This window comes from Nilaparvata lugens, chromosome 2 (genome assembly GCF_014356525.2).
Source record: "Nilaparvata lugens isolate BPH chromosome 2, ASM1435652v1, whole genome shotgun sequence".
NCBI lineage: Eukaryota > Metazoa > Arthropoda > Insecta > Hemiptera > Delphacidae > Nilaparvata > Nilaparvata lugens.
Genome location: NC_052505.1, coordinates 77,562,606 through 77,581,509, shown reverse-complemented (window position 1 = coordinate 77,581,509; position 18,904 = coordinate 77,562,606). Strand labels below are relative to the sequence as shown.

General features: G+C 33.7%; 1 protein-coding gene across 16 annotated transcripts in view; it reads left to right on the top strand.

Moving 5' to 3' along the window:
- Positions 1–10,179: 10,179 nt before the first annotated feature.
- The window catches only part of LOC111060386 (glutamate receptor ionotropic, kainate 2), a 97,611-nt gene continuing 88,886 nt past the window's right edge, over positions 10,180–18,904 (top strand). For 12 of the 16 annotated variants that reach the window (XM_039421790.1, XM_039421796.1, XM_039421794.1 and 9 more), the window contains exons 1-2: positions 10,180–10,296; positions 14,061–14,198. In XM_039421790.1, the coding sequence (XP_039277724.1) occupies positions 14,111–14,198 (88 nt within the window). In that variant the 5' untranslated portion in view covers positions 10,180–10,296; positions 14,061–14,110. The remainder of the gene's footprint in view (positions 10,297–14,060; positions 14,199–18,904) is intronic. The other 4 variants (XM_039421792.1, XM_039421788.1, XM_039421791.1 and 1 more) reach the window with 3 other exon arrangements.

Sequence of the window (18,904 nt, the reverse complement as noted above, 5' to 3'; positions counted from 1 at the left end):
TCTGACACGAAACGTTCGATGAAAAGTTGGATGATTATTGTTATCTGATGATAGTTATTAATTACAGTGATAATGATTGATGAGTACTCAGTTATTCAACTAGGTATTGGGAAATTTAGCACCATTCAACAAACACAAAAGAATTAGGCAGAGGATTATGAAATAAATCCTACATGTAATCATGTTTGGAGACTGTTTTTCCGAATATAACATTCTGTTTACACGATGTGTGTATTTTTCTCTTTGATGATTGATCCATTTTTTTATGTTAGAAAAATGAGCCCCATCCAAAAACACTGAGAGTCTTGAGCTGAAAATTGAATATTATCCCGAATATGAAAAATCGATTCCATCTATAATACAGCACTAATCATTAATGAAAACAATATAAAAATCTTGAAGTACCCTTTATTTTTTAAAAACTTTAAAATATTTCAACAACTAATTTCGTCCCTATCTTAGGTCATCTTCAAGTTGGAATTTGGAAAATCTCAACTGAAAAAAGACCTAAGGTAGGATCGAAACTAGTTGTTGGAATATTTTAAAGTTTTTAAAAATAAAGGGTAAATTTGAAGTAAAGGATAAATTGAAATTCTGGAAAATTTCCACTGGAAAATGACCTAAGATAGGATCAAAACTAGTTTTTGAACTATTTTAAAAAATGAAGGATACTTCAAGATTTGTATATTGTTTTTATTGATTTGTTAAAAAGTAGCTCATGTGAGTGAAGTGTTTTTAGCACTAATCATATACAATGATTGGAATAGGACAATAGGCTAAGTCAAAAACTTTCCCTCTGCCGAATTTTGATTGATAGAAGTCTTCAAAAAATTGAATAGATAATATGATTTCATTGCCGTTAAATTCTTAGAACAATTATAGGCAAAGTCAAATATTGAATACAGTACGACAATTGAATGAGATACCTGCAAAATCAATATCACTAAGTAAGTTTTATACAAGCAGTGATTATCGGAGAGAAGAGATTTATCAAAGAATCTATTCCAATCAACAAGAAACATAATTTTGTCGGCTCCTTTCACTTAGCTTCACAATCGAGGTCTGAACCACTGTCAAACTGAGTGAGACTCGTTATTGCTCCCAGGCGATGGATGCTGGGATGCTGCTACCTACATCACCGCGCCAAATGGCTCCCAGTTTTGTGCTGATTTAATTAATCCGGCACTAATTAAACTTACTTGTAGGAGACTCCTCTTACTCTTCGAAATTTCTAGAGATGTATTGGCGAGAGCTGCTCAGGTTCTGCACTCACACCCATCCCACTTGACCGATTTCCAAACAACACTGGCAAACTTACGTTTTGAGCCTTGAATTCATTGATCGCCGTATCTCTGAAGAGTGATATCCAACAAGTGAAAGCTGTTGAGAGTTCAAGATTACCGTCAGTTCAGTTCTCACATCAACTCAACCTTAGTAAGTAAGTTACTAATATAAGTTACATACTTCCTTCAAATAACTCACGTGAATTGCTACGTTTATCTATTTCACTGTTTAACTATTATCACTCAATTCTACCACAACCCAAATTCACTACTCATTTCTCGTCAATAACGTGAAATTCTCTAATACTAGTTGTCTCTTACATCATGATATTGATAGATGTTTGAAATGAGCATTTTGCTAAATTGAGAGCTTTTACATGTGGGAAAAGATGTATCGAATGTTAAAGACTTCTGCTACATGCAATCTTATCAATTGAGCAAGCTATTGAACTCGTTACTCATAAACGAGTTGTTTGATAAAGGGAAAAAAGTAAATTCGTATAGCTTTTGTTGGTGGGGAGTCCCTTGCGGGAAAGTCCCACCGCCTGAATGTTGATTCAACAGTCTCAACTAGTATGTTGATTCATTGTAGCCAAATTTCCTTCACCCGCCTTATCCCATCTAGTTTTCAAGGTAATATCTGGGAGTTGTTTAAGAATAAGAAAGAACGTTTCCAAATTCAATTAATTAAGTTGCTGCTTCTACCGTTCCACTATCTTCAAAATCGAGGAAGATTTGAAGAGAGAGTCCTTGAGATAAATCTTGCTTCGGCTATTTCAAGCTTGAACTTGGTCCAGCAGTGTTGTTATCAGCGACAAGGGCGATGATAAAAGATTCGGGATGAATTTACTCAGGATAAACATAAGGGAAGCACTTGTAAGGACGATTTGGCCGGGAGCAGTGAGAAATCGTTCTCGTGGGAGGTTGCAAACGTTGACCTCCTTGTTCTCTCCTCTCTCCTCGCTCCTTCATCCTCCGACCTCCATCATACCCTCTCTCACCCTGCAGCTGTCCACCTCCTCGCACTGATTAAAACACTCATCCTGTTCCATCCCTTATCTGCATCACCAACCTGCCTTTCAAGTCTGTTTCCTTCCAGGCTGGTAATCTCTTAATCTCTCCCAGTGAAATGAGTTATTATGTTTATCAACCCCCAGCATCTAATATATAGCATCCTTGTTCACAAACTAACTGTTGAACACCTAAGAGTGGATTTCCAATGGAAATAATCAAACATAAAATTGACAAAATGATGATCAAATTCGTCTAAATGACTTGAAATTATCATCAAGATAATAATTATTGTATGTAAATAATAATAATTTTAATTTGTTTCAATTCTCAGTATATTATGAGTATACTATGAGTACCCTCAGTACGCTACAGTACCCTCAGTATATTAATGAGAGTTTTCAATATTGCCAAGAAAGTTTTTGTACTTTGTTGAGACTTCCAATTACGAAATATCTAGATATGTTTAATAAATACTCTACTAAGAGATTCTTTGTTCTTTGAGAATGCTCATAATCTTACACAAGTTATATTCAAGAATCGTTGTAAGATCCTGCTGATGTATCATCAATGAATGAATATGAATGATTTGATAGTAATATCAACGCTTAAGCTCTTCAATTTGTAATCACTGATAACATATTCAAACATATTCTATGGGATATCTCATGATCACTATGCTGAATAATTATCATGAGATTTGTTAATAGAATGAACTAGCAAATTCAATTCTTCAATAGTCAATTGAATAGTCAATTGGATGAGAAGTTCAATGTTGAAGTTGATATCCTATTAAATGGCCAATTTGAAATACTTTATTTATTTTTGTTTAACAGTCAAATAGTGAATAATCTAATTTCCAAATAGTCAAATCAAGTCATTCCAATAGCCAATTCAATAGTCTATCAAATAACTAATCTATTGGTCAATTCAATATTCAATAGTCAATATCAAATTCAGATGGAATTAAATTCAACGCTAATTGATATATAATTATTATTTAACGAAAATCCTAAATAAATGTTGTAAATCACCCCGAAGACTTCTGCTACTGCAGACATTGACAACAGGGTTAACAGCCAGATGGAAATTGGATGAGAAATACTATCCAAAAATTTGTTGCCAGCCCGGGAATCGAACCCGGTACCTCCCAATTGCTAGTCAGGAATGCTTACCCTTACACCAAACTGACAATCTCTGGATAGCAGCGCTCATTTTATACGAAGCCATAGAGGCCAACCAGTTACAGATGGAATTAAATAGAGAATGCATTTATTCAAATGCATTTATTTGGATGGTTTAAGGGTAAGCATTCCTGACTAGCAATTGGGAGGTACCGGGTTCGATTCCCGGGCTGGCAACTAATTTTTGGATAGTAGTTCTCATCCAATTTCCATCTAGCTGTTAACCCTGTTGTCAATGTCTGCAGTAGCAGAAGTCTTCGGGGTGATTTACAGCATTCATTTAGGATTTTCGTTAAATAATAATTAAATATCAAATTCAATAGTCAATAACCGATTCAATATTCGATAGTCAATTGAATCAGAAGTCGATTCAAAATATTCAATTCAATGGCCAGTTCAACAATCAAATTGTGAATAATCGAATTGCCAAATAGTCAAATGACGAATCATTCCAATAGCCAATTCAATAGTCTATTAAATAAATAATATAATTATTAGTCAATCCAATATAATAGTCGATAGTCATTACTAATTTCCTGCCTCATTATTCGTGTGTTGAAAAGCGTGGAAGAGACCACAAGCCACATAACAAGTTGGAGTCTAGTTTTGAAGAATAATGTTTGCAGTCATTGTTACATCTATTGTTGAAACCACTGTCCAACATGGAAAGAAAAACGTTTGCCGCAGCGAAGAGAAGCAGGCCCGAAAATGTGTGAGAAATGGCTTCCTTTAAGAAGATTGATGTAGGCCGTATAATATACATTGGATTAGAAAGTTCTTAACAAGATTAAATTCGCCTTTCGGCAGCGGCACAGAGTAGTGCAGAGCCATTGCTCCATCTCGCTTTCTGTCCGCAGCCAACTGTCTCCTGTTCCCATCCAGTTGAACATATCGTTGCTCAACTCTCCCATCTGTCTTCTGTCTACTCTCTCTTCATTTTCGATCATCAATGTTCTTAGTTGTCCGTTCTCAACCCTGCACTCTTAGCATCAATCAGAGCCTGCTATTCTCGGATAGCATACGGATCAATGTGATCAACAATCTCTATCGATCTCTTCTCAATAATGAATTATTATTGTCTTGTGTCTTAATGAAAGTTCCACCCGGAACTTTTTAGAGCGGCTGTCACCAAGGTTGTAATTGCCAGAATGAGTGCCAACATTCGGTAACGGATAGGCACCAGAAGAAAAAGATTGTGTTGTGGAAAAAATGTCTTATTGAGAATATGATGATCCGATTCCTGGAGATATTTTTTCCAAGGAAACTGAACACTTAGTAACTTGTCAAGATAACTGACGAGGAAGCTTGTCATCAAATTTTGCAAAAGAGTGTGATAAATTGTTTCTGAGATTCGAACTTATCATGGTAAATGATACTCACTATGATTAAATACTGAAGTGATCAAAATCGTTAACTATGGTACTAACCATTAGTACCGCTCCGCTCACCTTATCCACTAGGCCACGGTGGCTACTTAGGTCCAAATTCACCAAAAATGAAAACTAGGTTTGAGCAACAGTTGATTCTAAGTCAGGTGATTTTGAATTGGTTTTGTAGTATGATTTTTTGTTTATTTAGAATCAACTGGCGCTCAAACCAAGTTTTCATTAAGGTGAATTCGGTCCATAGATGAATAATAATTGCATTCTCATCGATGACTCCACTTCATAGAACAATAACATAGAATGCAGGAGTGAATGAACTAGTAGTTCACGTCTGCGAAACCAAGGAACAGTCTGATTGGTCAATGAGTTCGATCAATGCCATTTTACGCTCACAGCACACAACCAATAGGAAGCAAGCAGCTAATTTGCTCTCGCCTTTTTTCTAAAATATGAAATTCTGAATAAAATGAGATCATTCGAAACTCTCTATCTCCAATGAGTACTAAGTTATGATTTTTAAAAAATGAGTGAAATTTAAAGAGAAAATCAATTTTTGATGAATTTTAGATTTTGATCAACAATATCTTCCGATTGTTACCATTTAGATGTATGATTCAAAATCCCTCTAGGCGTATTTTTGTGCTCTACAATCTGAGATCAGATAGAGCGCTCTATCTCATATAGATTTCCAGGTACACCTGACAACAATGCTCCTTGCATTGTGAAAAACACCTAATTTTCAGCTTCAACCATCATCACCAACTACATAGTCTTCACATTGATATTTCGCACAATGACATAAGTTCATAAGATTATGTTCTATGAAAATCACCCGTTAGATGCACTTCATTTCAGTATTTCCTAGTGGAGAGGCGTGCTTAAGGACAACTCAAGGATCAAAATTTCAAACACTTATAACTTCTGACACAATGCTCAGATTTCATCGTACTATATTTCATTCTTCTCGGCTCGTAAAGGCGGTCCAAAATCATGCATCATAAGTCAAATTCGGTCTAAAAGTGGGAAATTTATTTCTGAGTGTACTAAAGCCCATATTCCAATACACAAAAAATGGCCGCTATCGTTAGTAGCTCTGATTGAAATAACTAATTCAACTCCAACTAGAGCCAGGGCGACAGAAATATTGAGTCTAGGGGCGTCAAATTGCTAAATCTGAATGCTATGAGCAATCAGTATCGCTAATATGGATCCTATTAGAACAAAACAAGCATAATAATCTATTACATAGGCTCACATAATTTTCGATGCATCAATTGAAGTGGATGATGACTATCCAAACGGGCTGATAAGCTATTTATGCTATTCCATTCTTCTGCACAAGAAATTCTTGATTTATGGTTTCAAGAACAAAGCGAACAAATCTACATTATACTACACATCAATTGCCATTATTATGGTGGAGTCTATTTACTGTATAATGAACTTCATAATCCAAGTATTTGAAGAAAGAAAGAATCATATATTATATCGTCAAGTTTATGTGAAAATCTTGATATGCTACACAGTTTCTCCAATCAATGAATACGTTACTGTAACAAAGATATAGACATTCAGCAAAGCCAGCTAAATGCTTGTTGGATCGTCTTTATATCAGCAAAATATCACATTGTGGAGCTTATCCGTTCACAGGATAACATCAACTTGTGAAATATAGCCTTGGAATAACGTCTGTGAAAATTCATTCAAAATAAGATTGCTTTGGGAATAAGTATGTGTGGTACTACATTATATTTCAGAGCTCTTTGGACGGTTTGAGGCCACGAAAGAGATATTCATATAATCTCATAGCCTTCTCATTCCTAGTTCGATACTGACTCAGCAATGGATTGTCTAGTCAAGTGCATATTATGAATATGAAACCCATCTATCAGAACTAGTGTTCCAATATGGCTCTATATATTAATAGCTAAACGACTATCGTAGAGATGTTCTCACTTCGATTACTTTGGAAAATCATTATCGGAAGTTTCTTCCAGTTATGTCTTCTGTGCAAAAATGATACTTCAACTGAAAATATAGTTCTAGGAAAACTACTATTATTGTTTCATAAAGATTTTTCCCATGGAAATATTATATTGAAAGATTTTCTTCCTAATTTCTTCCTCGCTCTTGAATATTGAAGAGGGATGGTCATCTGATTCACGTGTGGTCACGGAAAGTGAATATGTAGTTGCAATTTTTTTAGTTTTTTAATTTGTACGCACTCCCTCAGAAAAACTAAAATCCATTCTTCAAAAAACTTTCATATTCTTTTCTTCCTACAACAGTATCGATTACTGTGAAATACATTCTTTTCACAACCTTATGATAAGTTGAGTTGAAATTTTTCCAGATTAAAATAATTCATTTTCATAAATTTATGAATATGAAATAGTCATTATACATATTGTTACCAAATAGGAAGTTGAATAGAAATACTCTTTATTAGGCCGAATTGAGATTTTCCGTGCCACTCGACACTATCAGTGTAGATTTAATAAACTTGAAGAGTAAAGTTTAACAATTTTTTTGCAATCGAACGCAAATAGTAGCTCCAAGAAAGTTCTCTGAAATGTATCTACACATTGTAAAGCACCTCTTCTGTAGCATCAAACAGTGACTTATATTTTTCATAGATTTGGTATTCTATAAAAGCGTCTTTGAAAAATTGGAAAAGTGTGGGAAATTTAAACTTGTGTGATGACCTCTCTTAATCATTACTCTCTCTTGAAAAGGTAATAGAATTTCTTGAGAGTACAATACTTTGAAAATGATGAACAGTTTTACTCGTTCTTTTTTTCGCCTATAAATCTTCTTACATCTTCCCGACTGTGATAAGAAAACAAGATTCATAATCAATCGTGGACTGATGTGTGAACAGTAGACCTCACGCAGTATTCTCATCCACAAGTACCTGATTGAAACTATAGACCTTATGGGAATACAGCAATAGATTGGGCTTCTCCACACATCTGTGTAATCACTTGTCAGCTGATTTATGATGAATAATTCTATAGTCTGATTTTTACTCTAATATTGGCTTATGAAGGAGGCTCCTTTTTCCTTTTATATTATCCTTGAAATGCAAAATTTCCAAAAACCTTGTATATACGTCGTCGCGCAATTAAAAAAGGAACATACCTGTAAAATTTCATAAAAATCTATTACCGCGTTTCGCCGTAAATACGCAACATATGAATATTCAAACATTTAAGCATTTAAGCATTGAAATGCCAAACCGTCCATTCGAATCTTAGACCTCACTTCGCTCGGTCAATAATTTCAATTTCGATTATCTTCCCAACTTCTTGATGCTCGCTGCTGAATATTGAAGAAGGATGATCATCTGATTCACGTGTGGTCACGGAAAGTGAATAATGTAGTAGCAATTTTTTTGTTTTACAAATTTGTACGGCACTACCTCAGAAAAACTAAAACCCATTTCCAAAAAAATTCCATATTCTTCTCTCCCTACAACAGTATAATACAACTTTCTCAAATCTTTCAAATTTCCTCGTAGTCAACGCATTCAAAGCATTGATTAATCATGATGGATACAACATTCCCATCATAAAAGTGTATAATTAAGTGAATATTATGAAATATTCGAATGGGATTGTTTGACTGGCTCCCGTATACTAATTGATCCCCCTCAGGCTTTCAGAGGGCTAACAGTAAACAGGTAATTGTGAAATGCTGAAACTCTGGACGCAACTATATGTTTTCCCCTCGAATCTGGATGCTAATAACTCAATCGATGTCCAACCATCAAATTTGTTTTCAAACATTGAAGAATCACTTTTTGAAATCAGAAATCGTAAATTTGGTGGCATTCCATAGTAAAGTCGAAACGGTACTGATGATCGATCCTGGCTATCATAGTTTTCATTAATTTACATCCCAAGAAATTGCTATTGAAGAAATCATTCCAAAGTAGTATCTACAAAGGTAGAATATCATTCTACGTACTTATTGTCACAAGACCAAGTACATTAATAGTACAAGACAACTCAGAAGTAAACCGACAGCTAGAGAAAAATACTCTTAATTAGTTTTGCAATGCTACAGAACTGTAATCTCCTCCCAGTACCCAAGAAACACACATCTCTGCGTACGAAGTCGAACAGAATAATGATTGATCAGTTCTGCAGAGAAAGATAAAAGTTAGTACAGAAGTTGAAAGATCGGCCGACAAAAGTTTTCCTTTGGGTCACTCACTCCCTCAGAAAAACTAAAACCCATTTCCAAAAAAATTCCATATTCTTCTCTCCCTACAACAGTATAATACAACTTTCTCAAATCTTTCAAATTTCCTCGTAGTCAACGCATTCAAAGCATTGATTAATCATGATGGATACAACATTCCCATCATAAAAGTGTATAATTAAGTGAATATTATGAAATATTCGAATGGGATTGTTTGACTGGCTCCCGTATACTAATTGATCCCCCTCAGGCTTTCAGAGGGCTAACAGTAAACAGGTAATTTGTGAAATGCTGAAACTCTGGACGCAACTATATGTTTTCCCCTCGAATCTGGATGCTAATAACTCAATTCGATGTCCAACCATCAAATTTGTTTTCAAACATTGAAGAATCACTTTTTGAAATCAGAAATCGTAAAATTTGGTGGCATTCCATAGTAAAGTCGAAACGGTACTGATGATCGATCCTGGCTATCATAGTTTTCATTAATTTACATCCCAAGAAATTGCTATTGAAGAAATCATTCCAAAATAGTATCTACAAAGGTAGAATATCATTCTACGTACTTATTGTCACAAGACCAAGTACATTAATAGTACAAGACAACTCAGAAGTAAACCGACAGCTAGAGAAAAATACTCTTAATTAGTTTTGCAATGCTACAGAACATGTAATCTCCTCCCAGTACCCAAGAAACACACATCTCTGCGTACGAAGTCGAACAGAATAATGATTGATCAGTTCTGCAGAGAAAGATAAAAGTTAGTACAGAAGTTGAAAGATCGGCCGACAAAAGTTTTCCTTTGGGTCACTCACTCCCTTCACATGTGACACCGGTCACATGTTTTTCTTTGCATCAGATCTCACAAACTTGCATTTCCAGAGCTTTTCTCAAATTCAAAGTTATATGTTAGAAGGATGCTAAAAACGAACGGTATTTTTTTCTTCAGTGATAGGATTATAATTATTAAGTATAGATATTCTGTTGGTGACGTTCTGTTGCGAAGTGAAGATGATGCTTGAAGAGCTTCGGCATTGAGATCCTTTGATGAGCGCTGCTCTCCGTAATGTGCTGCAGCCTGGTGGCGAAGGCCGGTAAACACATGAATTTGGCGCTCCGAGGGTTGAAGTTTCAGTCAGCTGTTTGCAGTCGGCGGGGACTCCACGCACAGCCTCGTCATCGCCTCCCGGTCACGAGGAGTCACGAGTGACGCCACCACCACCACGGTCAGTTAATCGAATAATGTTCTAATCTAATAATACAATTCAAGGGAACGCTTCAACTATTAATTTAGAGATAGTTTTTGTTGGTTCTACCTCTCTTTGATTCATTTTTAATAAAAGTTTGTTGTTGCGAATTTTTATACACTATAAATATTTATAATATCCAACTATTTATCGATAGTCTTTGTCCTTCAAAAACGAACAAACCTTTATAACTCAAATTACTAATCAAATTTTTTATACATGTTTTGGAAAGAATATTATGATCACCCCGACACATATTATTATAGTGGGGTATCATAGTTAGAACTAAGTTTAGTATTAGCAATTTTGTATGTATAATATGACAATTATGTATATTTTTGCTTATCAATAAGGTCTCGTGAAAAAGTAGAAATCAGAAGCGTTATGCTCTGTAAGACTTGATTAAGAGTTAAGTTTTTTTTGGAAGATTGTGAAGGAATACCAAAACTCTCTATGTTTGGAGATACTACCGCACACGTTAACGAATAATCTCTTGATCTTAAACACGTAGACCAATGAAATTTACTCACTCCTTTTGAAGTGAGAAAAGGATTATGTGACTCAAGTTATGTTATTCATCTCAGATATTACAAGGAGAGTAGTAGTAGTAGAAAATAATAAATTTAGATATAAGGAAAAGTTTCAGAAAGCTGTTTCTTAATGAGTTAAGATAGCAATCGAAATCTAGATTCTTATAACTCATATGTATCATGATCTTGGGGTACTCCAGAGGCAAAGCATAGAAGATTCTCATAGAATATTATTCAAAATACTAATTATTGACATTTCAATGGAATAACGGTTTCATCTCAGTTGAGTGTCTCAATTTATCCCATAGAGTCATTTGACTAGTCAAAAACATCTGTTCAAAGTGTTTCAAATTCAGAAGTGCCACAAGAAGGTTGAAAATGATGAAATCTCGTTTAGAATTGGAACATTTTCAAACTCCCTCAATTTTTGAACTCATTTGAATCAACAAATTTAGTACATTTTAATAATCTTAGGCTATGTAGGTTGGATTGATGTAGGTGAATTAAGGAATAAGATTCTATCACATCGAAATCCAGAAAAATGGAGAAGGAATGCTCTATTTTCAATCCTGTAGCTCAAAACGACTGATAATTGAAATATTGATAATATACCTTATTTATATTAGTTCTTCATGGAAATTAATAGTTTTGATTAATCTGATCGCGAGGGAACGTCTGGAATTTTTTGTTTTTACAATCATAATTACATGCCAATCATGAAATTATCACTAAACATTTCAAATAATGATCTGGAGGCTGGAATTTGTTTACGAGATTGTGATTAATCTCTACTCTGTACAACTTCATCATTCAATAACTTTTCTGGAATGTATCCCATTGGTCTCATTGAATCAAACTCATGAATCTCGGGCAAATACTTACAGTAAAGATAATTCAATTATCTATAAACTTCTTAAAACTCACTTTCCTGAAAGTGAAGAAAGACTAAGATATTGAGAGGTATGGGGGTATAACATTGCAGCAAGTAATACTCTGTGAACATGATTTGCCCATACATAAGAGCAGATCTCCTAGAACGTTAAAAGCATGTGGTGATTGAGTCTCCGATGAGAGCGGAATTGCATTTTGAACGACTTCCGACTCATCCGAAATTTAATATAGTGCTCATCGTACATCATCTTCCTCCATCCAGAATCAGACTTACCTCTCCGCAGAAATGTACTTCTCATTGCATTGCAGAGAAAGGCTGAAAGGAAATTCAGTTCCATTAGAGAATTGGGGTTTATTATTTTGTATCAATGAACTATGTAATAAACATTAAACAATTATTGAGGTTCATACTTTTATATCAATTGACAATGTAATAATATTGTATGAAGAATGAATTTCTGAGTCTCTTCCCTTCCTCAACTTATTCATTTATTTATTTATTCATTTATTGTATAAAACACTATAATTATAATACAATTATGACATTGGAGGAAAAACTAGGCTGAGCCTGTACTATTTCTCTCCAAAAATTTTAATAAAATGCTAATGTTGTCCAAAAGTTAAGGTTATGTAATCACGCACTGCTTCGTCACTTGATTTTCGGTACAGGAATAATGAATTGAACATTTTGAATTTTGAAGGTTGATGTTATACTCTAAATGAATTAAAGAATTTATCGCAATAAATTAAAAACTTTAAAAATATTGCACTTATTTGAAAAATTTTGAATACAAAATCAAAAACCTACTCACTATTAATTATTTACAGCTGTAACAACAGTTAGCTTTAGCTCTACAGTATGATCAACTTGATCAACAATTCACTGGAACTCTTAAAATCAGTACTCTGAGCTAACTTACTACTCTTATATTCTCTACTATTGAAGGTAGGAGCATCAGCAAACAATATCTCTTATCTCCTCTCAAAAAAGTTGAATATAATTTTATTTTTCTTCTTTGATAAGTCCACTCAAAAACAATTTGAGAGAGCTATATCATTTAATATCATGCAAAATTATAATTTGGACCAATAGAGACCATTGGACATGAATGGACCATCAAAAATGAGAAAAAGAAATTTTCAAAATTCATTTGTATTATTTTGTTGCTTGAACAAAGGGAACATAAACTAATGTCTATTCTTTACTATTCTATGGATCTGGAACGTATTTTTTCGCTCAAATATTGAGACTGATTTTCAAAAAAAAACAACAAGAAGAATGTTAATGAGGAAAAGAATCAGCAAACAAAAAAATATGGTAGAATCGCTACCCAACGGTCCGTCGTGAAATAGTTGAAAGGCTCTCGAAAACTTCACAGTACTCTAATATTGACGAATCCTAAAAAAGGTTATTCTAGTAATCAGTACACTGCTATTGTTACTCATCAAATCATTTCCTTGGTGAGTAATAAGACTCCAGAATCCACTTTATATGCTAATTCGCCGAAAGCTGGGGTCAGCTGAGGTGGAGAAGAGATTTGATTCAAAAAAGAGTTTTTCCGGCCTTCTCACAAAACATTCAAGTAGCACTCTCATGTAAGACAGGTGCCATTGTAACTTTCATTGGGATAGGTATCAAGTTGAGTTAATGGATCTTAACAGATTCTCGAGGTATTTTCCCTATAATTTCACTCAATCTCAGTTGTATCTCACTACAATAACTTGATAGGATTAATTAGTTACTAAGTTCGTTTTTAGAAGTAATTAAAAGTTCTTACTTCTTACTGAGTTCGTTAATTATTTAACTCATCACAATATAGTAATAAGTGACTAAAAATGGTTTCCATATTATATCCTCAGTTATGTTTAGTGCGCGATTGACACGAGTTCCATGACAGAAATCCATCAAATACCACCATAGAAAATAATATTATAGTTATTATGATGATGAAATTATCGATAGATTGAAAAAGCATTATATTATCTTAGTTGATTGAGCAAACTATAACTTTTATAGCAGGAGTAATAAAATATGCATTACGTAATGTAGAAGAGTTTTATTGTCTGGGTTGATAGTGTTTGACAGATCAAAATATCCTATTCATCTATTGGCAGAATCAATACACTTGGGAAAACCAATACAGTTTGAAAATTACTCTTTCTAATCTCAATAAAATATCTCATAATTTCCCTTCCAGAACTAAAAACTAAATGTCCTAGGTGGCCTATGTTGTTGATGTAGGTAAAACATGACCAAAAAAAAAAACACCAAGGTAGGACAAATTCTTGTATTTGTCTTATTGGAGTATTCTTATGTTATAGATCACTGCAGGGAATGCAAAGTGCTGAACCGATCGCCACGTCATGTCAGAATGCCTGTGACGAAATGTCGTCACATCTTCTTCCTCACTCTACTCACCTTCACTCTAACTACCGCTCTCCCTCCTATCATCAAAATAGGTGAGTTCACTGTTCGAATATACGAGTATATATGATCGCAAAAAAGATATTTCATTTTTTGGAATGTCCATGAGGGCATGTTCTTCGTGTAATGTTCCTAGTCTTGGCTTTTTGTTTTCTTGTTGATCTTCTGTCTCACTTTGTCTATATTCTGCTGAGCTCCTATGATCTATACTCCTGTTAACTATGCTCTTTATCTACTTGTTTTTTGCTGTTTGTATAATTGTTTTTGTATATCTTCGAATCTCCATATATTGTATTATATTGCATGAAATTTTTCTCTTATGATTTGATTCATGGATAATAGATAAGTCATAAATACACACCAAGATCCCAATCAACACATGAACTCTTGAACTGAAAGTAAAACGTCTTCAATCTGACAAGACCAGCAAAACTTGGGTTTGTGCGCTGGCATACGTAGTACTACACTGATTATATCTTAATTATCTATTATTTTTGAAAAAGTGGTGTGTACTGTTGAAATTTGAATTAAAAAATTATGTTGCTCTCCTATAATAAATTACATGCACCTGTATGCACCTGTATACCTAACTGTATCATGGTATTACAGACTCTTGAATCTATGAATGCTCGAAAAAGGTGAAGGCCATAAATTCTATCACTACTCGTTGTTGAGATGGGGGTGGTATATTGCAGTAGTCACACTGACACCCACTAAACGCAAGAGATGAATGTTGCATAAAAGGTTTCTCAGCAATGCCATCGACAATAGATCGATTGCGACTCTCTGTCCAAAACGGATGTTTGTGTAACCAGGAGTTTTGGAATCGATTACTATTCGTTCAATTGTCATCGACTATAATGATATTTTATAGACCAGAACCATTTTTGGGAGATTGATACTGCTAATGAAAATCCAACAAAAATGATATGTAGAGCTCTTGTGGAAAACGTCATTTGAGATTAAACCAAGTAAATTTTTATGGCTTCTGGTTGTTGGGGAATTCCAACAGGAACATAAGAACTGATTAACTTTGGGATAGGAATTCATAAAGAATTAATAATTCTATTTTCACTGAACCATCGATTCTTTCATCTTGAAAAAGCTGAGTGCAGAAGTTGGCAATCATCCAGTATCAACTTTCCACTCGTTCCCAATCTTCGCGGCTTTCCACAATATCTCGCTCCGATATGAGGTAAACAACATCACTTATGCATCGACAATCGACCAGAATTCTTTTGTTATTTTCACCTCCATTCTTTCCGATCTCAGACCTCTCATTCCCCTTTCTATGATCGTCGTTTCTCAGTATTCAAGATTATTTGTTCATAAGAAATGCTGAGTATGATTTGTTTGAGCTTATTGATTAAACTTGGCCCTTCATTCTACCTCCATAAAAGTAAACCAAATCACTTTTTCCATCATACTGATCTATCTGATAATATGGATTGATTCTATGTACGAGTATAAATCCATTACGTGAGAAGTAATTCGAGTTTATGCATAGAATAATCAACCCATCGATACTTCATGGTTTGAATCACATCTCACATGACTTCTTGCTTCGCTCATTGTAGTTTTATAGCTTGAAATTGGATTTTTTTGTAAAAATTACCAGACTATACTGATTGAAGAAAAAATAACGATGAAACATGAGATGGAGAACTGTGTAAACTGACCAAAACTTTTCTCCAACTATCATAAGAAAAACGTCTGGAAGGATATTTTTGAAAACTTTAAAATCAAAAACGTTGAATTGGGTCCAAAAACGTTCAATTTGAGAAAGAGGGTGATGAAAGTTCACAATCAGATGGAATCAAATTTTTATATTATCAGATAATCAATGATAATAATTAATAATAAAGAAACATTGATGATTTTAATGAAGTTACTTGCTCATATTGGTGACAAAATATTAAACTGTTGACCGTCTCTCACAAAGTGGTATTAATAATGATTATAATCTTCTTCAGCATCAGGATAGAACAATATTACAATAGGCTCACTACTATTATGATACCTATGTCGATAGGGTTATTATCATTATTTCCATATACCTCTTTTCATAGAGGACAGAATGAATTTTTCCACGCAGAATGCATTTACGCACAGATATGATATATTGTTTATGTAAAGAAAATTGAGAACAGGAGTATGTCTATCAGTGTTGAAAGAATAGTTTATTTTTCTCATATACATAGTTATCTATCTTATCTTATGGAACATTACTGTGGGCTTCCCAGAAATATAGTTTTAGATTATTTAGACTGCAGAAAAACGCTGTGAGAATAATAATATGTGGTCTCTCTTTAAGAGGACACTGTAGGGATAGCTTTAAATTGATTGAAATTATGACACTTCCTGCTGTGTTTGTGTATCAATGTCTCAATCATGTCAAGATAAATTATAACTCCTATGTTCAGCAAGGTATGTGTCACAACTATAATACTAGAGGTAGGAATAAGCTAGTCAATAGAAGTTTTGCCAATATGTCAATACTCAGAAAACTTTCTATTACATTTCTCTGAAACTTTTCAATGCCTTGCCTGAGAATATAAAATTATCTCTAAAATTATTATTAAAATTATATTATCTGTGTTGAGAGCCTACTTATATCGTTATTTACCTATATCGATAGAACTTCTTATTATTATCATATTGAAGCATGGCATTATTGAGCATGCTGTGTTGAATATGGGGAGTTGTGATAGAAGAATCATCAAAATTCCTGGTTATGAAAAAAATGAGTGTTGAATTATTATAGTGTATATTGATACTGTAGAAGTTCGTCAAAATAGATCCACTCCCAAGTCACATGTAAAGTTAAAGTTTTGTTTAGCAAATTAAATTCAGGTATAATGCAATAGAAAAAATAGGATAAGATGTTTGAGCTCATCAATGCAAAACTCAATAAATACTGTTATGAACTTCCAAAATTATAGAATATAGTATAATTATGATTATATAATATACTATATATAATCTATAATTTACTGTTATCGAAAAATCAAAAACAAAACTATTAGAGGCTTGGCACAAGATTGAGTGAAACATTATTCCAGTCATTATTATCCTATCATCGTTAACAATAAAATAAAAAAACGTGTTCTTGTAAAATAAAAATAGGCCTATCAAATCAAATCAAATCAAATCAAATTTATTCATTCCTTGTACAATATTACAAAAATAAACAAATCGACATGTTCAATGTAATAAATCAAAGTACAAGAAAATGTGAAACTCACAAGACATAAGTCCGTTCTTGAGCTTAATTAAGAAATATATTAACTATAATAACTAGAAAGAAAAATATAACAAGAATAACAAAAAATAGAATGAAATACAGTTGAATGTAAGTATACTATTGAAATATAAGTATAACAATGTTCACAGTGAAGTTGTGCAGGATAAAAGACGTAAACTGAGACAGCACAGCAACAACAAGATAAAAAAGTGTAATTTCTATAAAAAAAGAAATATGTATCTTATAAAAAGAAAAAATTATGAATGTTCATAGGCTTTGTATCAGTGAAGAAACAGTGATAGAAGTTCAACCAACAAAGCTAATGTATTAGGCTATATTACCAAAGATGTCAGTGGATGTTTTGATTCATAAGATGGTATCTTTCTTTAATTCACTTGGCGGAGAATTTGCAAGCAATTCCTGGGGAACGATATCCACAAGCTTTTCACACCTGTAGGGGAATTGTATCCTAACGACACTCAGATTTTTTGTTCCAATTAGGTTAGAAGTTCTAAAAATTCGACATCACTATTCTTCCTTCTATCTTCCACTCACTTGCCATGATAGGATAGTAAGTGGAAGTGACAGCCATGCTGGAAATGCATAGAAATACGAGTAATGAAGAAAATGATAGAAATTGTAGAAATTCTAAACTATGACCTAGAATTCGTTTCACACTGTATGTAATGGAATTGCAACACGATTTGAGCCTAGTACTGATGTCTACTGGAATAATAACAAGTTCATGATGGATTTCAAATGGCTGAAAAATCCATACTGAAGATTTGGAGCACGATGCATTTGTTCTTCAATCGGTATGAAAAGGAATCCAGTCCATTGTGTCTACAACTTGATCAACCGAGAACCATTCACTTGGCAATTTTTTCCGCTGATGAGATATTGGATGCAGCCTCAATAGAAATCTTGAACTTCCCTATTCATCTGAAACAAGCTGAGTCTCAATGCAAGATTTTATATTCACGATCAATATTGTATTCACTTTGTGAATCTGAATTTTGGCCACCAGAAGTGTGCTGATAAAACAAAAAATTACAATGATTGTAAGTGACCAAAGGCACTCCAGTGAAAGAAACATTGAATGAGTCTGGTTTAAAATTATTATGACTGTATAATAAACACTGTTATCATGATCAATCAATTTTTCTGCTAAATAAACGAGTATGTTTGTCACAAAGATTACCATCTGATTTAATTCGATTCAATATTATATCAACTAGAAGTATAAGGTCAAAATTATTTTTGTATTGGATGGCTACGGTAATACCAGAAAACTGAGAAGGGAACCAAAAAGTCCAGATTTTTGGGGCACCCTGTGAAAAGCTTCAGGGTTAGAATATGAATCACTCGTATCTAAGTCGTTCAATAATCTATAATCATTGCACTTTGTCTCATATTATAATATTATACAGTACTGCAATTCTCAAAAAACCACACAGAAGCGAAAAAAAACTCAATGTGAAAACTATCTAACTTCAC